The sequence below is a fragment of the Lutjanus erythropterus genome, chromosome 15 (assembly GCF_056507025.1).
Source record: "Lutjanus erythropterus isolate fLutEry1 chromosome 15, fLutEry1.hap2, whole genome shotgun sequence".
NCBI lineage: Eukaryota > Metazoa > Chordata > Actinopteri > Lutjaniformes > Lutjanidae > Lutjanus > Lutjanus erythropterus.
In genome coordinates this window covers 37,266,847-37,285,631 of record NC_139331.1, presented here as the reverse complement: position 1 = coordinate 37,285,631, position 18,785 = coordinate 37,266,847, and the positions used below count along the sequence as shown (strand labels likewise).

General features: G+C 40.6%; 1 protein-coding gene across 1 annotated transcript in view; it reads right to left on the bottom strand.

Annotated features, from left to right (window-relative positions):
- The window catches only part of arid1b (AT-rich interactive domain 1B), a 46,127-nt gene extending 27,971 nt beyond the window's left edge, over positions 1-18,156 (bottom strand). Inside the window, exons 1-4 of the mRNA XM_084736806.1 lie at positions 17,417-18,156; positions 10,143-10,334; positions 3,846-3,998; positions 2,247-2,360 (exon numbers count right to left, since the gene is read on the bottom strand). Of these exons, the coding sequence (XP_084592932.1) occupies positions 2,247-2,360; positions 3,846-3,998; positions 10,143-10,334; positions 17,417-18,121 (1,164 nt within the window). The 5' untranslated portion in view covers positions 18,122-18,156. The remainder of the gene's footprint in view (positions 1-2,246; positions 2,361-3,845; positions 3,999-10,142; positions 10,335-17,416) is intronic.
- Between the last annotated feature and the right edge of the window lie 629 nt (positions 18,157-18,785).

Below are 18,785 nucleotides of genomic sequence, written 5' to 3'. Positions count from 1 at the left end.
CTTTAAATCGGTTTTCCAACAGAGTGAAATGTCTGCAGTCCAAATGTGACGGAGACGTGAAACTGACCCACTGAAAATATTCTACTGAAGTCTGCTGACGTTTCCTTTTTCACACCTGAAGCTCTGAAAACAGGCTTCACGTTGATCCCGTTAGTTTTAGCTTCACGTTGAGATTATGTGAGCGCGCTACACGACAAACCCACGACCTGTCGTCATCACCTGCGTGAGCTGCGTCTCTCTGTTCCTCACACCGATTGGTTTGTAGACGGGCGTGTGTCTTGATGTCAGCATGTCGTCAGTTCAGTTCCTGTCTCTGATCCTCTTGGAAAATGAAGAGTCTGAATTTTGGCAATTTTTTCCAACTCAGTCTAGTTGCTGTTGTTATTTCATAACTGCTAATAAATAAATCAATTTGTTCAGCGGTGAGTAAAACCTGGCTTCGGGCAAGTAAAGTTCTGACCCACCTGAGTCAGTTAAAAATAAAAACGTTAACACTGAACCCTGACGTGTACTGTATATATATTTTAGTGAGCTAGTATTGGCTGATACACAAAGTTCGGGTGTCAGAACTTCTCTAAAACCCGACCTCTTTAAACCTGCAAATCAAAAAAAAAAATCAGTGCTGACAGATGATAATATTATATATTTAGACTTCTCAGAATAAATGATAAATTAAAACAACAGGTGAATAAAATCACAATAATGACTTGAACCATGTCTTAAATAACAGTCGTGTTCATGAGGACGGGTCTTTATTTCAGGTGTGTGTCAGCAGGAGGTATCAGGCGCTCAGAGCGTGAGACCTGTCGGGCTCAGGTCCAGAGAAAAGAGGACGCCGCCATTATCTCCAACGACAACAATCAGACAGCAGGGAGGCTCTGAAACACGCCTGAACCACGACCACCGAGTCTGACTCGACAAACTGTTCGTCCTCTCACACAGCGGAGCTCCGTCTGTCAGCCTTTATGATCATAATCAAGACAGGAAGTCAGTATCTCACCGCTGCTTCATCTCAAGACTCAGCCGTACTTTTTCAATCAAACAGGAGTGTAAATAGAGTTTGATGTGATGAAGAAACTCTCTGGACCAAACTGTCACTTCACGTCTCACTTGTTAATGATGTGAAGCAGCACAGTTGTGGGTCAGGAGGGGATCTGTTAACACGTACCGGAGGGCGTCCCGTCCTCACACAACCTCCACAAACTATCAGCTGTTTTCAGATCCTCCTGTCATCAAAGTGACAACAGCAGCTGGTTTTACAACCAGACTGACGACAGAACCAAACACACTTCTTCTGTCGTTTATGAAGACAGAAATCAGTTGATGTAAACTCAGCTCCATTTTCACAGTAAGAGTTCAACTAATAAAAAACTCCTGCACTGTTAGTCTTAAAGCAAGTTTCCCTCCAGAAAAATCCAGAAAAAGACTGATGTTGACACAAATGCTGCTGCTGAAACACTATTTGCTGACTTTACAACTGACCCCAGCAGCTAACATTTTGAAAAACAAATGCCAGATCCATGCAACGTAGCTAAACTACAGCTCGCTGACTAATCTTAGCTTGCTTGTTAAGATAATTGCTATATTGGGGTGGGAATCTCCTGGTACCTCATGATTTGATTCTGCTGCTCCATTAACATCTTAATGTTACTCTCTAGCTGATAGCATAAAAACTTCTCACAACGCACTTGATGTTCATCTCGCAAATGCAATTATTTAGACACATAATGAAAAGATTTGCAGCTGCTGCCTTTAGAGAAGATGGAGAACGTCTCTCCCTGTTAACTGGCTGTTGCTTGACTTCACACTGTTGATATGCTGTCGGTTGATTTGTGGCGTTGGCTAACGGGGTGATTTGCAAACAGGAAGCTAGTTAGCATCATGGAGCCGATGGTCCAAATAAATGACGGTAACATCCCAGATAGTAACGTTGTTCTAAATGTGATTCATTTATTTTCCAGCAGTAATCAGGATGACACTCATTCTCACTTACAGAGTCTCAGTGTGAGTCCAAGCAACAAGACGCTGACTGCATCATTAATAACAAGGATTTTCTGAATTTCCTTGCAGAAATATCCCATAAAATCCTGTTCTTGTACCTTTTTAAGTGTCTCTGACAAATTAAACATCTTTTTAAATAAACTGATGGAGTTTTGTTGATTTTTATCAAATCACCTGATATTTTACAGCTCTGATCGTCTCTAACATGATTTCTCTGTCTGACATCCCGTACTGTTCAGACTTACCGGCAGGCTGGACGGCCTCTCCTGTTGGCTCAGACTCATCTCCTCATGGTTTGGTTTCCCAGGAGTCATAGCAGCAGACTGGCCACGCCCCCCGTATGCCTCCTGCGGAACCTCCTGAATTGAGACACACGAAGATGCAAAGTTGAAACGCCAAGTAAAAATTCGCTTTCCTCTCCTACAGTTGGAGAAAGTGGAGACACGTCGGCCATCTTTGTTTACAGTCTGAATTTTTCCTACAAACTTCTGCAGCTGCTGAACATTATGAGAACAGAAACATGGCTGCACAAACTGATGTAATGTTGTCATTTTGAAGCACAGAGGTCTTTGAAATGTGAGCAGAGTTAATTCAAACTATCTCACAGGAAGTCCCACTTTACTTCACTGTGACTGGACTTCTTTCTTCTCGCACACCTGACAGTTTCTCCTTGATGCTGATTACATTCAGCTGAGTTGTTCTGTTAAACGTTACTTTCAGCTCAAAGTTTAGTTTTTTCTGTCTGCAGTTTGTCTGTGAGACGACACTGAAGCTTTAAAGCTTCATAGTGTGAGTTGTTTTGAATCATTTTTTGATAAAAGAAAAGTCCTATTTCTCTGATTTCAGCTTCTCAAATATGAATATTTTCTGGTTTCTTTACTGCTCTCTGACAGTAAACTGAGTATCTTTGAGTTGTGGATAAAATGAGACACTTCAAGACGTCATCTTGGACTTTGATCAACATTTTCTGACATTTAATTGGCAAACAACTATTACTTGATCGTCTAAACGACCGATTAATGGACTATGAAGATAAGTTGCAGCCCTCCTCAGAATCGTCTAAGAATTGATTTTTCCTCCAGTCCTTGTTGTTTTTTCTTTAAAGACAATAATCCACAGACGCTGAATCAACAAAGTAAACGTCCCTGTCTCAGTTTCTGATGTCCACATTATTCAGCTGATCCACTGAACTCTGTGTCTCTGAGGTTACATCAGAATCTTCCTTCAGCCTGGTGGCTCCTTAAAATAAAATAAAATAAAAATCTCTTCATTTGTGGACTCGACTCAGTTAGTTTGTTCTCTGTTCAATTGATCTGATTTAATTGAATATTTCCACATAAAAATCAAATGTTTGAGGCTGAAGTAAAGTCGACCCACTAGTACAGTCTGGTTCTTGTCTTAAGAAGACAACGATCGGAGACACAGTGTTTTGCAGAACCGTCAGGGAGGTGTTGACCTTCCTGAAGCCTGTGTAGCTTCACGATGATGGTGATGATGATGAGGATGATGATGATGACACGCATCCTGACAGTCTCACCAGCAGAAACTTTAAGCTCTCAGGAAGCTTTGAATAAGCCGCTTCGCTCATGCTTTTAATAAGTTCGATCCAGAAAGACGCACAAACTCAGGACGAAGACGACCAGACAGACTGGGGACAGGATCAGCCGGATAAGAAACCTCCCTGCACTCACATCTCGTTTGTTGTCATGGTGATTTACTGCTGACATTCATACAAACTCAAAACTTTCTCTTTAACAATCTTCTGTCACATGACATATCAGATCTATTAGAGTCGATCAGAGTCAAAGAATCAGCCAGATCTCCGTCAGCGTCGTGGTTCTCACCTGTTGTGGCAGTGGGCGGGGCTGCATGTACGGCGGCTGGCTCGGGGCGGCGGGCTGCTGCTGCGGGGGGCTGAAGTATGGCGGCTGACCCGGCTGACAGTAACCGCCCACGTTCTGCTGTTGCTGCTGCTGCTGACTATACTGAGAACCCATCTGAGAACACAAGAAGAAGAAGAAAAGTCATCACCACGTAACAGTGACGCTGATTCAGTTTAGATCCAACTGTTTTTATATTTCTACAAAAAAAACTGACTAAAAAAACTTGAGACTAAAAACACTGAAAACGCTCCAAGTCACAGCCTGCAGGATTAAACCACAGACTCCTAATAGAACTGGACAGGGAACACTCAGGGAACACTCAGGGTTCACTCAGGGTTCCCTCAGGGTTCCCTCAGGGAACACTCAGGGTACACTCAGGGTATACTGGCTCAGTGCTGCCACCAGTTCTCACTAGTGGCCATTTGGGGTACTGCAGTAAAAACTCGTGTGCCATTATAAAAAATGATTACATGTATGAACCACTTTGCGTTGACAAGGTGATGTAAAAAAAAACAAAAAACTGAGACCTTCCCTGATTGTCTGGAAAAGGTGTCCAGTTATATCCTGACGTACGTCTGTGTCCTCCACATGTTTGGACCTTCTATCAATGATTTTTAATGGTGAAAAACTGATCCTGTCACGATCTCGTTAATTGAAAAATAGGTCCAAACGTGAAAACAGGTGGAGTGCACGGACCTGAAGTAAAATAATCCTGTTCACATGTTTGGATCTACTTTTCAACCAGTTATCAATCTGGCAATAATTTTTCCACTAATCAATTTGTTGTCCGGTTCAGAAAATGTCAGAAAATGTTGATCAAAGTCCAAGATGACGTCCTCAAATGTCTGGTTTTATATTCAGTTTACTGTCAGAGAGGAGTAAAGAAACCAGAAAATATTCACATTTAAGAAGCTGAAATCACAGGATTTTCTGATTTCTTTCGTTCTTTCAGAGAAATCAGAGAATCTTGAGGGTTTTTTTGGGGATTATTAAATTAATCCTTGCAGCCTGAGTGATGTAGGATTTGGAGCCGTCTGTCGTGACAAAGTGACGGACAAAGAATGATTTTCAGAAATGAGGATGAAATAATGAAGAGTGGATAATAATCCTGGAGTAAACAGTTTAATGTGTGTGTGCAGCCTCAGATGAGATCCAACACTCTGACTGTTGTTTCTCAGTCTGGTTTCTTTCTGCTCAACACGTGAAACAAACTGAAAAAAGAAACTCTCTCTGCTGTGTTCCTGGAAAGTGACCTATATATTTAAATTCATCCTCCTGACAATTCAACACTGCAATAAAACTCCCACAATTCCACAAAACAGTAAGACCGCAGATTATCCTTCAGTCCAGTGCAGGACACCTGGCCTCTGTCCTCCTGACTGTCCCCGTCTCTGACGTCTCCGATGTGTCTGCAGTTTGTTGTTTGACTGCAGTCACAGGAGAATCACATGATGATCGTCACTGCGAGCGAACGCTGCAGCAACATTTATGATTTTTAACGCATTCCTGCCGACTTCAGAGCAGCTCAGAGACAAACCACAGATCAGACACTCAGAGAACTTTCCATCCACTTTATCTTACAAACAAACAAACAATAAAAACACCATGTAAATAAATACAAATATAATAAATAAATAATAAACAGTCCAATGAAGCGGAATTTACATCAGTACAATTTTAGAGGCTCAGCTGACAGAAAAATAACCAGACTGACAGTCGACATGTTAGTAGCTCTGAGGCTGGACTCTGACACAGCGGTGCTTTGAGCTAAAGGCTAACATCAGTATGCTAACATGTTGACATTCAGCTGGTGGGGATTATTGATCCACGATATTTATTGATATCCAATATACAATCACACATGTTATTATCCATCTAATGCCAGAGAACATCAAGTCTGTCCTGCAGTGAATCAACACATTACTCTGCACACTTTAATCATGACACAGACATAGAATACAACGCTTTTCAAAATAAAACATAACATTTTTCAAAATAAAACAATGCTTTCCAAAATAGAACACAATTCTTTTCAAAATAAAATACAAATGTTTCCAAAATAAAATACAATGCTTTTTACCTACCAACAAACATTTATACCATCTTAAAAAAAATGTACACCACCTTATAAAAACATCTATACAACCTTAAAAAAACATTTCTACCACCATAAAAAGCATTTAAAACCCCTTTAAAAAACACACACATTTATACCACCTTATAAAAACATGTATACCACCTTAAAAAGGTGCAGAGACTGTGTAAGATTGAATCAGTAGTGAAGAGCAGCGTAACGCCTCCACCGCAGATCATTCTCCTCTAACAGTACTTCCTGTTCTCGGGAGTAAAACGCCACAAAATGCAATCAGACGTAACCTCTGTGCAATCACACACACACACACACACACACACACACACACACACACACACACACACACACACACACACACACACACAGAGAGAGAGAGACGGGGAGAGAGAGAGAGAGAGAGAGAGAGGGAGCAGGAGATGATGCGTGATGATGTAGGTACCAGTAGTGATGTCGGACAAACAAAGTGCAGCTGAGACACGATCAGCTGATCAACAGAAAAATTTGATTTTGAATAAAACAAAAATTATTAAGGCGATATGGTGGAAATCTGTTGCTTTGAATGAAACCACGCGGTGATAAAAAGAGAATTTAAAATGTTTTTTATTTTAGTTAAATGGAGTCAAACCTGTGAAGATTGTTGCCGCTGTACGTTGTCATGTGACCATTTGGCTCATAATTAAAAACCTGAGATCAATCAAACATTTAGATCAGTGTTTCCTAAACTTTTTATCTGAGTCCCACTTTTTAAACGTGACATGATCCGGTTCACAACATCATCAATAAATCTGAGGAGAGTTAGTTTGTGCATAAATGATTGTTCCTGATCATTTCTACTGACGTTTCCACCTCACTGAATATTATCTCGACTCAATACTTTATGAATGAGACATAAATGCATTTATTCTGAGTTAACAGGTCATCTCATTGTTTTCATTTCCTCTCATCAAATAAACAAAACTGAAAAAAGTTGAGACAACTCATGATTTAAAGGCAACTCACTATGATAAACAAACCCAAACTCTTCAAATATTCACGGTGAGCTGGTTCGTCATGTGGGTGCTTGAAAACTAAATGATTTTAATTTAAAATATTAAAATATTATTCATTATTTACTTTCACTTAAATAGGTGTACTCAGTAATTTTTGAAATATATATATTTTTGGGGGGTTTCTAAAACTCCAAGTTTATCCAAAGAAGAAAAGTAAAAACTGCATGGAAATTAATAATGTTTTCTTTTTTTGTTTTACAATTTAATTTTACTTTATCATTGTAGGCCTGAAGTGATTCTTCAAAAACGTTGTGTAAACACATCATTTCAAGGTAACGGCATTCATTCTTTTTAAACCAAACTCTAAACTCTTGAAATAAACTAAAAAAAAAAAAAGTTTTGCTGACCTATAATCTTTTGTTGAGATAGTTTAATTTCCTTCTTTAGATAAACTTGAACTTGGAGAAACCCCCAAAAATCTGAATTTCAAAAATTATGATTTGTCATTATTTGGGTGCCTGAAAATTAAATGGGTGCAGCTGCAAATATTAAACTATTAACCTTTATTTACTTTCACTTCGGTGAGATTACTAACGGAACAAAACATCATTATTTGGTTAGACTTTTTTAAACTGAAGAGTTTGTGTTGGGTTGTCTTGAGTTTTTTTTTTTTTATAGTGCAGGACATTTTAGTTGACTTTATAAACGATGCAAAATGAGTGCACTCAGGTGGAATTAATAAGCTCTTGTTTTTCATCTCATCAGTCAAATACTATACTCATTTTAAATGCGTTATAAAAGCTGTACTGCAGATATAAAGCTTAAATTTCTTCCACAGTCTTTTATTTATTTGGTGACCCAAATAACATCTCCTTTGACCCACCTGAGGGTCACGACCCAGTGTTTGGAGATGACTGATTCAGAGTCTGTTTTTAAGGTGTCAGGAAGTCGACTGTGAAGCAGAAACCTCCTGAAACCAGCATCAATCTGAGCAGCAGGACTGGGGGGAAGCTGCCTGGTCGACATCCAATTTCATGTGGAATCAGAGAGTTAATAAAGGAAGAGTCCCGGGGCCACCTGGGGCCCCGCTCACATAAAAGTCATTACATTTCCTCCCTGAGCCTCGGCGTCTTCATCCGAGTGTCAGCGAGCACAGATGACAACGCTGACACAAGTTCCCTCAGGCTGAACAAAAAGAAAACGTCTGTCAGCCTGTAATGATGTAATAACGTCACCGTCACTCCGTGATGACAATCTGAGTCTCAGAGGCTTCTGGGAGCCCGACGACATCAGAGGGAAAAACTCAGCGGGAGGAAAACTGTGATCGGAGTAATCTACGACCTCGGAGAATGGAGACGAAGACAGGAAATAAATAGATATAAAAAAAAAAAACTGAAATCTTCAGCAATCAGGCGCCTTTCCACAAATTATAGTGATTCAATCTGAGTTCATACCCAGAACAACGAGGAAACATGTGTGATCAGCCAATCAGCTGACAGAAATGATGCATTTCACCACAATTCAACCCCCAACAGTTCAGCATTTAAAAAGTAGTGACATCACATCACTCATTCCCAAACACTGGGTCGTGACCCTCAAGTGGGTCACAGCAGATCTGAAAGAAATAAAACACATATCTGCAGTGCAGCTTTTATAAAGCATTTAAAATAAGTAGACTGTTTAAGTGACGAGAGTAAAAAACAATGTTGAAATGAAATAAAAGAAGCTGAAATCAGAGAAATTTCACTTCTTTCTTTAAAAAATAAATATTCATACTGATCAATTGATTAACAAAATTGTTGGTGATTAATTTAATAATTGAGTAATAATTAGGGATACACCAATCGAACGACTAGCGATGGGAACTGGAACAGTCGACGTCACATATCTGATTCTGTCCCGGTCAGATTCACACGGCTGGGTTAAAAAAACAATTGTTTTGAATCGATTTTCCTTTGTTCTGATATTCCTTCATAAAATCCAAAAATCAATCACTTAATAATAGTGTGTGTTGGTCAGGTCATGTTTAATAAAAAGAACATGACTGATGTAACTGCTTCGAGGTCAATTCTTCATGTAAACATGAATATTTTTAATAATGCATCAGGTCACAGGGCTCTGTGTACAATTTACAGCATCAGTTTTATGAGAATCTCTTTCCTGTCAAAATTGATCCTGTAACTGAAATATCCCAAACTGAGTAAAGATCAAACTGAATCGAATCAATCTGGGAAATCTGATCGACACCCAGTCCTGCTCCTCACGATGGTCACATCCTGCTCACAGTGACACCGACAGTAACGTCACAGCCACAAACACTCAGACAGATACTGGCAGATGTCCATATGTGTGTGTGTGTGTGTGTGTGTGTGTGTGTGTGTGTGTGTGTGTATATAGTTTTATTTAAATTTATACAATATGTGATCCAACAACAACGACTTCATTACAATACTGTTTTATCACATCATTTATTTGGATTTTGCACATACAGAAAGTTAGATTATTTTGAGAATTAGTTACGTCACGTCTCTCAGCCCTGACGGAGACACGCTTTGGCCAAATGCTGGTGATCATACAGACAGAGAGCAGAGAGTCGGACCGTGCTGCAGCTGTCGTTTGGACAGGTTTTACAGATGTTTTAATATCTTTTCCTCAGTTCTGAAAACTTGTTCCTCACTGTAACTGAGTAAAGTCTGCCTGTCTACTCTGTGCTCTGATTCCAGCGACAGCAGCCAAACGCTGACATTATTTAATGTTCTTGTTTATGATGTATCAGAGGCAGCGTCAGTCATCACTGAACCCAAACCAGCAGTCTGAATCTAAAAATAAACTGAGCCCAGTCTGCACCAGAAATAGTCTGACCTGACCCGGGCCGGCTCGCTCTGCGACCGCCATGTGGTCCAACATCAACAGCTCTGTTGTCCACGGTGATGAGAAGAGGTGACAGTGCACATGAATCAGCAGGACGAGTCCACGAACAAACAACCAGCTCAAACTCTGGACAAGTCAAACCATAAAAAAATACACGAACCACTTCAACTGTTTCATCAGGATGAGACACAGAGACACAAAAACCTCTGATGGTTGAGGGAAAATCTGCCTCAGAGCTTCATGATGTTCAGGGACGGAGATTTTTCATCGTTTTTGTGTTATGGTGGTGGGCGGAGCGTCTCCTACCTGCTGCTGAGGGTACTGCATCCCTGCCATCCCCATCTGCCCCCTGCTGGGCATCCCCATCGGGTATCTGTGGGCAGAGGGCGAGCTGTAGGGCTGGCCGGAGTACGGCGCCCCCTGCTGCTGGGAGTACGGGTTGTTGCTCATCCCGTACAGCTGAGAGCGCTTCATCGTCATTGGGTCCATGGGCGGCACCTGGGGGACAGATGTGATTGGTTAATGAGACATTTTTAGCTTTAGCTCTCTGACTGCAGGTTTACTGTGAGCTGAAAGTTTGTTTATCAGAGTTTAAAAAGGCCAAGAATGAACTTCAACCTTCAATTGATGAAACACTCTTAAAGCAAAGAAAAAATTTAATTTGAACATCTACAATTCTGTGACATTTACTGATGACGTGATATCGTCCAAAGCTTCAGAGCAGATAAATGGACTTTGTGTTGAGACAGTTAATCAGTGAAATCAAGCATGTTTGATACAAACTGAAGAAAGACAATTAATTGTCAGATACTTTGATAATTGATTGATTTGTTTCAGTAATTTTTCAAGTAAATATGTCAAACATTTCCAGCTTCTTAAATGTGAGGATTTGCCTCTTTGTCACTTAAACATAAATGTCGCTGTTTGCCCCGAGCAGTTAGGGGTTCGGTGCCTTGCTCAAGGGCAGAGCCCAGGAGACGAACTGGCACCATTCTCTGCTAGTCTGGTCCATGCTGGAGCAACGTCCCTCCAGTCCACAAACCAAGTCCTTACGGACTGAGCTACTGCCGCCCCAGACCCGAACCTACACAAACATTATTGAATTAAAAAGGCATCAGATAGAGCTGCTGAAGGACACCTTGTGTTTCAGCATCAAACACTGAGGGGCAGTGATATCAAACAGCAGCCTCTTTTACTGTGGACCATAAGCACGAACGTCCCAGTGGTCCAGGAAACCACAGATGTTTTTATCAGCAACGTTGGACACATGACAGCTCGTAAAACCAGCATGGTTTGACAATGTTTTGATATAGAAAATGGAAATAATGTTGAATGTGGACTGTGACAGAATAAACTGGTATGTATCCACTTGACTAGAGCCACATTTGACCACATTCAGCGCAGACAGGGACATTAACCTGCAAGCAGAGCAGCTGCTGCTGCAGTTAGCACTGCTAACGTTAGCCACACTGAGTAGCAGGCTGGCAGATAACGTCAGCTCCTGGTCATTTACCCAAAGACAACGTGATCCTTCACTTCCTTCACTGAACCAAAAAAATGACAACTGAGACTAAACTGTGAAGTCAGAGCAGATTGAAGTGAAGCAGCACTCAGACTGAATGTGAGCAATGCAAACGCCTGGGAGGCCACTTTACACTGGAGTCAACAGTCACGCCTGGCTACGCTTTAATATATGCACGCACACGCGCGCGCGCGCGCGCACACACACACACACACACACACACACACAGTATTTGACACACTGACATAATAGTAGGTGAGAGAAGTGACTCAGTGAGAACAGATGTTTCACTGCTGCTCAGACTAAAAGGATAAAAATAGAAAGCATTTATGGATTTTACTCTGTGAACATGATCCAGACATTTAATCCCGTTCTTTAATCTTTCCTTTGGATGACACGTCTCCGTCAGTCAGCTGAGCAGAGAAAACAAACACACAAACACTGGAGCTCTGCCAAGTCCATACAGCTGGCTGTAGCTACGCCAGAAAAAAAACAGCTGATCAATAATCCAGATGTAAACAGAGGGACGGTCAGGTTCTCATAAAGCTCCACCATCAGCTCCAATCAGCTCACTGATTAACTTCAATACATCAAACTGCAGCAATTTAAGTTTTCCAAACTGCAAAGAAAACTGGACACTAAAATCTTCAAGAAATTCACCTTAATGATAATTTATATTATGAGATAATCAGATTTTGCTTTGCTGTAAATATCCAAGTTGTTCAGGAGGGTGTTGATTGTAAATTGTGGCAAAACAATTTTGAAAGAATAAGACTGATATGGCAACCGCAATATGATTTTGCAATGTATATATAAAATATAGAAGTAATTATAATTTTTTACAGCTACAGGCCTCCGGCTGCAGGGCCGAAGCTGCAGGCTCCCACCGCCACCAGCCGGGCTGCTGCTGCTGGAGGAGGAGGAGGAGGAGCATGACGAATGTTTAGCTCCAGTGTTATGCCGCTGGTTACGGCCACATGGCTAATCTGCATGTGTGAAGGTCAGGGCTCTTGTGTAGAGATGGGGCCATAACGGGCTCCCTGCCAACTAAAGTAGAGGCAGGATCCCAAGCTGAGAGGAGCAACACACACACACACACACACACTGCTGATACAACTCCAGTCCTCTCTGTGCACTGGTCTATTATCATAACAGAGACGCCAACAAAGGCTGTGGAAACACCAACATAATGACCAGTGACACCTCCGATCACTTCAAAAGACGTCATTAGCACACGTGAAGCAATCAGCTAATGTCAGACGTCAGACTGTCCGGTCACCGTGTCTCAATGCTCTCTAACTTTATTTCACAGTTTGACAGCGATGAATGTAATAACTGTGTGTATCTCCATCCTCACAGTCAGCTGCCTTCTAACAGCCAGTGTTTTAGCCCTAAGTGTTCGTTGATGTTCTTTTATTTCATGAGTTGTGGCACACGGTGGGCTTAACAGTCGTGGACCACTGAGGCTTCAACCATCGTAACATCATGATTTAAAAGTGCATTAGACCTGATGAACATGTATTTTAAGGAGCGTGAGCCAGAAAGCACAAAAATGAAGGATGACTGAATTATAATAGCATCTTGTGCAGGATTTGCTAAAAAAAAAGCATAAAGTTTTGCCCAATTTGTAATAAATATCCAACATGTATAAATATAAAAAGTAGAGCTGTGTGTTGGCAAGAATCTGGCGATACGATATGAATCACGATACAAGGGTTACAATTCAATATACTGCCATATACTGTGATACCGGGAGCAAGATGATATATTGCATTATAACCACCATATGTATAAAGTTAACCTTTTTATTATAATATTATTGATTTAGTAGTCATGAGTCTAAACACAACACAAAATGAACCACCGCTGCATGATACTAGGGGTGGGGGAAATTTCCGATTCTTAGATGCATCGCGATTCGGACGTGGACGAATCTGAATCGATTCACAAACGTCCAAATTTCGATTATTTAAATCTGTTAATTAAAGTGATACAGAACCTTCTAAATAATGTGGAACTAAGAAGCGCGGTACGCGTCATCGCCGGGACACTTTGGGAGGCGCACCTGGAGCGACACGCGCACAGCGGAAAACAAACATGGCCGACCGGCAGCCACCTCGCCATGAGGTCCGAACAGCTCCTTCTAACTTAAAAGCAGCCGTGTGGAAACACTTCGGCTTCTACAACGTCGACGGCGGAAGCGAACTGGACAAGAGCCACGTTATATGTAAGCTGTGTCGAGCTAAAATAAAATACTTTGGCAACACAACAAACATGAGAAGCCGTAACTCGATTCCACCCGACGGAGGAGTCGGGGAGACGGCAGGCTGCTGTTGCTGCGGCTACTAGTGGCTACTGTTGGTACTTTCCAGTTTGCACATATTTCCAATAGTTTAATAAAATATAATCGAAATGAATTCTTATTACAAATGCGCTGTTTTTAAAAATTGCAAGTGACGAATGCTTATTCAGTGAGACAAAAAGAAATGTGTTTGTGAAAAAGTGCATCAATATACATAAAGATGCATCAATAATCGTTTTATAATCGAATCGTAGCCCCTGAATCGTAATCGTAATCGAATCGGCAGGTGCCCAAAGATTCCCACCCCTACATGATACTGTATTGATTTTCAAAACACTGTATCACAAAATATAGTACTGCAATACTAGATATTTTCTTACACACCTAATAAAAAGTATAAAACAAAGTATATAAAAATGATTGTGGCTGCAACCAACAATTAATTTCATTATCAATCAATCTCTTGATTATTTTCTCAATTAATCGATTACTTATTTGGTCCATAAAATGTCAGAAAATGGTGAAAAATGTTAATCAATGTCCAAGATGACGTCCTCAAATGTCTAGTTTTGCCCAAAACTCAAAGATATTTAGTTTACTGTCAGAGGGGAGCAAAGAAAACCAGAAAATATTCACGTTTAAGAAACTGAAATCAGAGAATTTTTATTAAAAAGTGCCTAAAACGATTAATATATTAATTAATCTTGTCACTTGAAAAACAGTAATAGCAGTATGTCTGTGTGCTCCACATGTTTGGAGCTATTTTTCAAGTCTTTCCTATAACATTCATTTTCATTATTGATTAATCTTTTCATTATTTTCTGGATCAATCGATTCATCCTTTGATATATAAAATGACAAAATGTTGATGCAAGTCAGAGTTCATCATTCCCAATGAGGAGGGGGCACCTTATGGATTAAAGATGTGCAGAAAAAGCACAAAAGGCACCTGAAAACACACCGTCCTACAGCGTCTGTCAAGGTAAATATCAGTTATTTAAGTTGACTGATTCAATAACGTGGATGTTAATGCGATGTTCATGTTGCTCAAAGTAGTGCATGAATTTGGGGCATGTTACCGAGCTCTGTTAATATTGAGCTGAACTCACAGCAAACATCTTCTCCTTCTAGTCCGGATGGAAAAAATGCCAAAAACTCACAGTACAATAATACCATGATAAAAACTCCACAGTATGATATTTATCATAATATTACAAAAACAATGCATAATGACGACTTGAGAAAATTTATCACATAATAAATCTCATGTGTACAGCATTTTTCTCATATGTAATTAAAATATTTCTGCTTTCCCTCTTTAATAAAATAATGTAAAAATAGCCAGTCATGACCCTAACATTTGCAAAAACTCAACTTTGGCAATGAATGTTTGAATTGTGCACAACTGAAACACAAAACAGCAGCCAGTCATGGTCCCTTTATGAGATAAAATAAAGATGGGCTGACTCCATAAAGATTTTCTTTCATCAAATCAGATTTGACCGTCCTACATGAATATTCAATCATTCATCCTTTTATATTTTCACAATTTAGCGCGCCACGCTTAACTCATACATGAGTCTACACAAGAATGTTTTACCAGTTACACTCGCATTAATGTTGTCAGACACTAACAAGAACAATCTGAGCCTGTCAGAGACAAAAACAAGCGTCAGCTGACCTGCGCTCCGCGGTGCGCTCTGGTGAAGTGTCTGACGGCGCGTCAGCTGCGCTCCATTTCTATCTGCTTCCATCACTGTTAGTTTTGTGGTTTGTGGTGATTTAGAGACTCGGTTTGTAAAGTTTACAGCCTGTCATGATGTTGCATTGATCTGTGTACAATGAGGCCAGTTGAAATGGAGCAGACCATCAGCTTAGATTTTGGGTATCTTTACATCTCGACATGCTGTCACCTTCATGAGTTGTTGAAAGTGTTTTGCTGATTTTAAAGTGATGTCATTTACTTATCTTACCAGATTGTTCTGTTATTTGTCTTTGTCCACTTAAGTCATATTCACATTACTGATGAAAAATCTCATTATGTTGATAATTTGTGAAAGCACCTCAGTCATCCCTACAATATTGTCACAGTATCGATGTACTTTGTGAAGAATATTGAATATTGATATGTATCATAAATATCAATATTCATAAATATCAACAAGAAAATTGTTTAAAAAGTTTGTTCAAAAGTTTAACTTTAATGCAGACAATGCAAACCCCTATGACAGCTCATAACAAATGCAGCCTGGCTCATAAACAGTCGATCATATCCCTTGATAAGGGAGCGTGGTACAAGTTACACACAGAAATTGAGAGGTTAAATTTAGTTAGTTAGTTAAGCGGTTTCTTTTTGTGGCTGAACTCAATTTTCTTTGTCCTGGTCTTTATATTAAATAAATTTATTAAACATTATCAATAATCACTGGTAGTTACTGTAATGAAACATTTTATTTAAATATATTTTTTAATTATATTTGCCAACCCCAGTACAGTCCCAAATAAATGTTACACTATCACGATTTAAAAATTTTTTGATGAAAATTATAATGCAAAACTTATCTACTAATCTCGCACTACGAGTCAAAATAATCACAAGATTTCTTTTTCCATATCATGTAGGCCCAGTTTGAACCAACTGAGAATTCATGGCATTTCGACAAAATGTGTTTATTGAGACACAAATCTTACGTAGAACAGCCTAAAAAAACCCAATATTATTTATGAACTGCATCACAAGGCCCTGCGTGTTAAATGTTGTATATAGTCTTTAAAATGTAAAAGCATTTACAAAACAAAGTGTTATTTGTAAAGTTATTAAATTCAGTTAAGTATCTGATTTATTTGTCAATGTTTGCACTAATTTGTTCCATGAGTGAAGTTAATAATCAGTTAATTTGAAAATAAAGGATTTTTAAAAAAATGAGTTATAGGCCTGTTACTGTTTATTGACTTTACCTGATAAATAACGTTATTCTTAAAGATGTTTACTGACTGGCCCCTGTCATTCTGAGATTGTCCCCCGAGCAAAACAAGTTCCCTGTTTCAGTCCTTACTGGACGCGACCTGTCTTCACACAGTCTCCTCAGGCCTTGCACGGCGGTCGAACCTAGACGGGAACTCTTAATTTGAAAAACTCTCGCGAGATTTGTCAGCGTTGTTTCATCGTTGTGTCCATTGTACAAACTAATTCTGTTTGATCACGTAAGAATACTGGTGTTAAAATCTTAGTATATTTGGGGGATAAACGATAGTTGGATATGATTCAGGAAAGATAATAATTTGGGTTAAAATAATCACTCTCGCGATATCTTTCGCGAGTCTGGGGTTCCCTTCTCCAGAGAAGCCCGCACAGCTCGGTTACGAGAGGCTAAATTTGCTAATGTTAGCCTAGCCTAGCAAGCTAAAAACGGAGTCACCTTGGACACAGAATCGAAACACTGTCTTTACTAACTACTGTTTACTCATGTGGTTGTTATTTAATGTTTAATGTGTAATTAATTAAGTCGGGACGAATATTTATGTATATTATTGTCAAAAATGTCCAAATGTATGTGTCCAGTTGAATAAATGACGTCTATCTGCAGTGGAAATAAAAAAAAAAACACACCTAGCTCAGCAGCTAACTGACGTTAGCACAGCGGCTAACTGGGTGATATAACGAATGCTAGCGGGTTAGCTGTAATAACAGGACTATCAGACCGGTTTATTAGCAGCTAACAGCCGTGCACCGTAGCTTAATACCGGGTTATTCACCTGGGACCTGCCGCTGCCCTGCCCGTTGTTTCCCGGGCTCATGCTCGGGTGACTTCTTTGTTGTCCTCCCCAGCCGCCGCCGTACTGGGAGCTCATGTCTTTAGACAGCCCGATGTTCGGCTGCTGCTGTGCGGGAGGATTATTATAATCTGAATATCCACCTCCATAACCCCGCATCATGGTGCTGGGAGACGTCAATAACTGGTTCAGAGTCGGTGTGGCTCCGGACGGGTGCAGCTGCTGCTGGTTCTGCCCGGGGAACCGCTGAAATCCTCCGCTGCCAGCCGCCCCTGCAGCCGCTCCTCCGGCCGGGGAGCTGGTCGCAGTCATGGCCGCCTTGCTGTGGTTAGCAGCGGCCGAGCCGCTGCCGCTGCTGCCCGGGCCCAGCAGGCTGTTCCCCTGCCGGGAGGGACTCATCATTCCTCCGTATCCACCGCTGCCATAGCCGGGCCGGTAGTTCGGGTAGTGGTTATACGGGCTGTTGTTGTTGTAGCCTTCGTGGGAGTTCTGAACCTGATCCATGGTGCTGAGTACCGACTGATCCGCCGCTGTTACCCCAGTCCCTGCGCTTTGTTGTCCGCCATGTTGATCAAAGCTGGGCCCTCCTCTTCCATTCCCATAATAATGATTAAACTCGGAGCTGGTCCCACTCGGAGGAGGGTTGTTGTTGGTGGTGTTGGTGGCTGATCCCAGACTGGCATCCATCCGCTCCTCCTCCTCCTCCTCCTCCTCCTCCTCCTCCTCTTCCTCCTCCTCCTCTTCCTCCTTTAGTGATGGGCAAAGCAGTTCTTTTCAGTGTCCTGAATCATTTGAATCAGTTCATTCAAAAGATTTGTTCAAGAGATTCGTTCACTGACTCGTTCACTGCTTGACTGGAGATCATAGCTGTCAACCCTCAGATTTAACAAATAAAACAACAGTTGACTTTTATTTTGAAGTCCTCACAGGAAATGCAAAGACTTTGTCAGTATGCTAAGCTTTGCTGCTATCGTCATAAGTTTGTCTACAAAACAAGACAAGACAACTTTAGTCACTTTTCAAGGAAAAATCCCCAAACTTTGATAGTTCTATGTTCTCATATGTTAAAGTTTTCTGCTTTTGTTGGTATTAAATTGTAGCTGACTGAGTATTTTTGAGTTTTTGACTGTTTGTCAAAAGACAAGACAGTTAATGACTTCTCCTTGTGCTCTAGGATTAGTGAAGGGCAACACGTTCTTCTCAGTGTCCTGAATCATTAGAACCAGATTTGTTCAAAAGATTCATTCACAGACTCATTTGGTGCCTTTTATTATTCACTCCTGAACTGAGATCAGTCGTTCATGAAGGATAATAAACCAGTGAGCTGAGAATTCAGTTGCATGAAGATCAG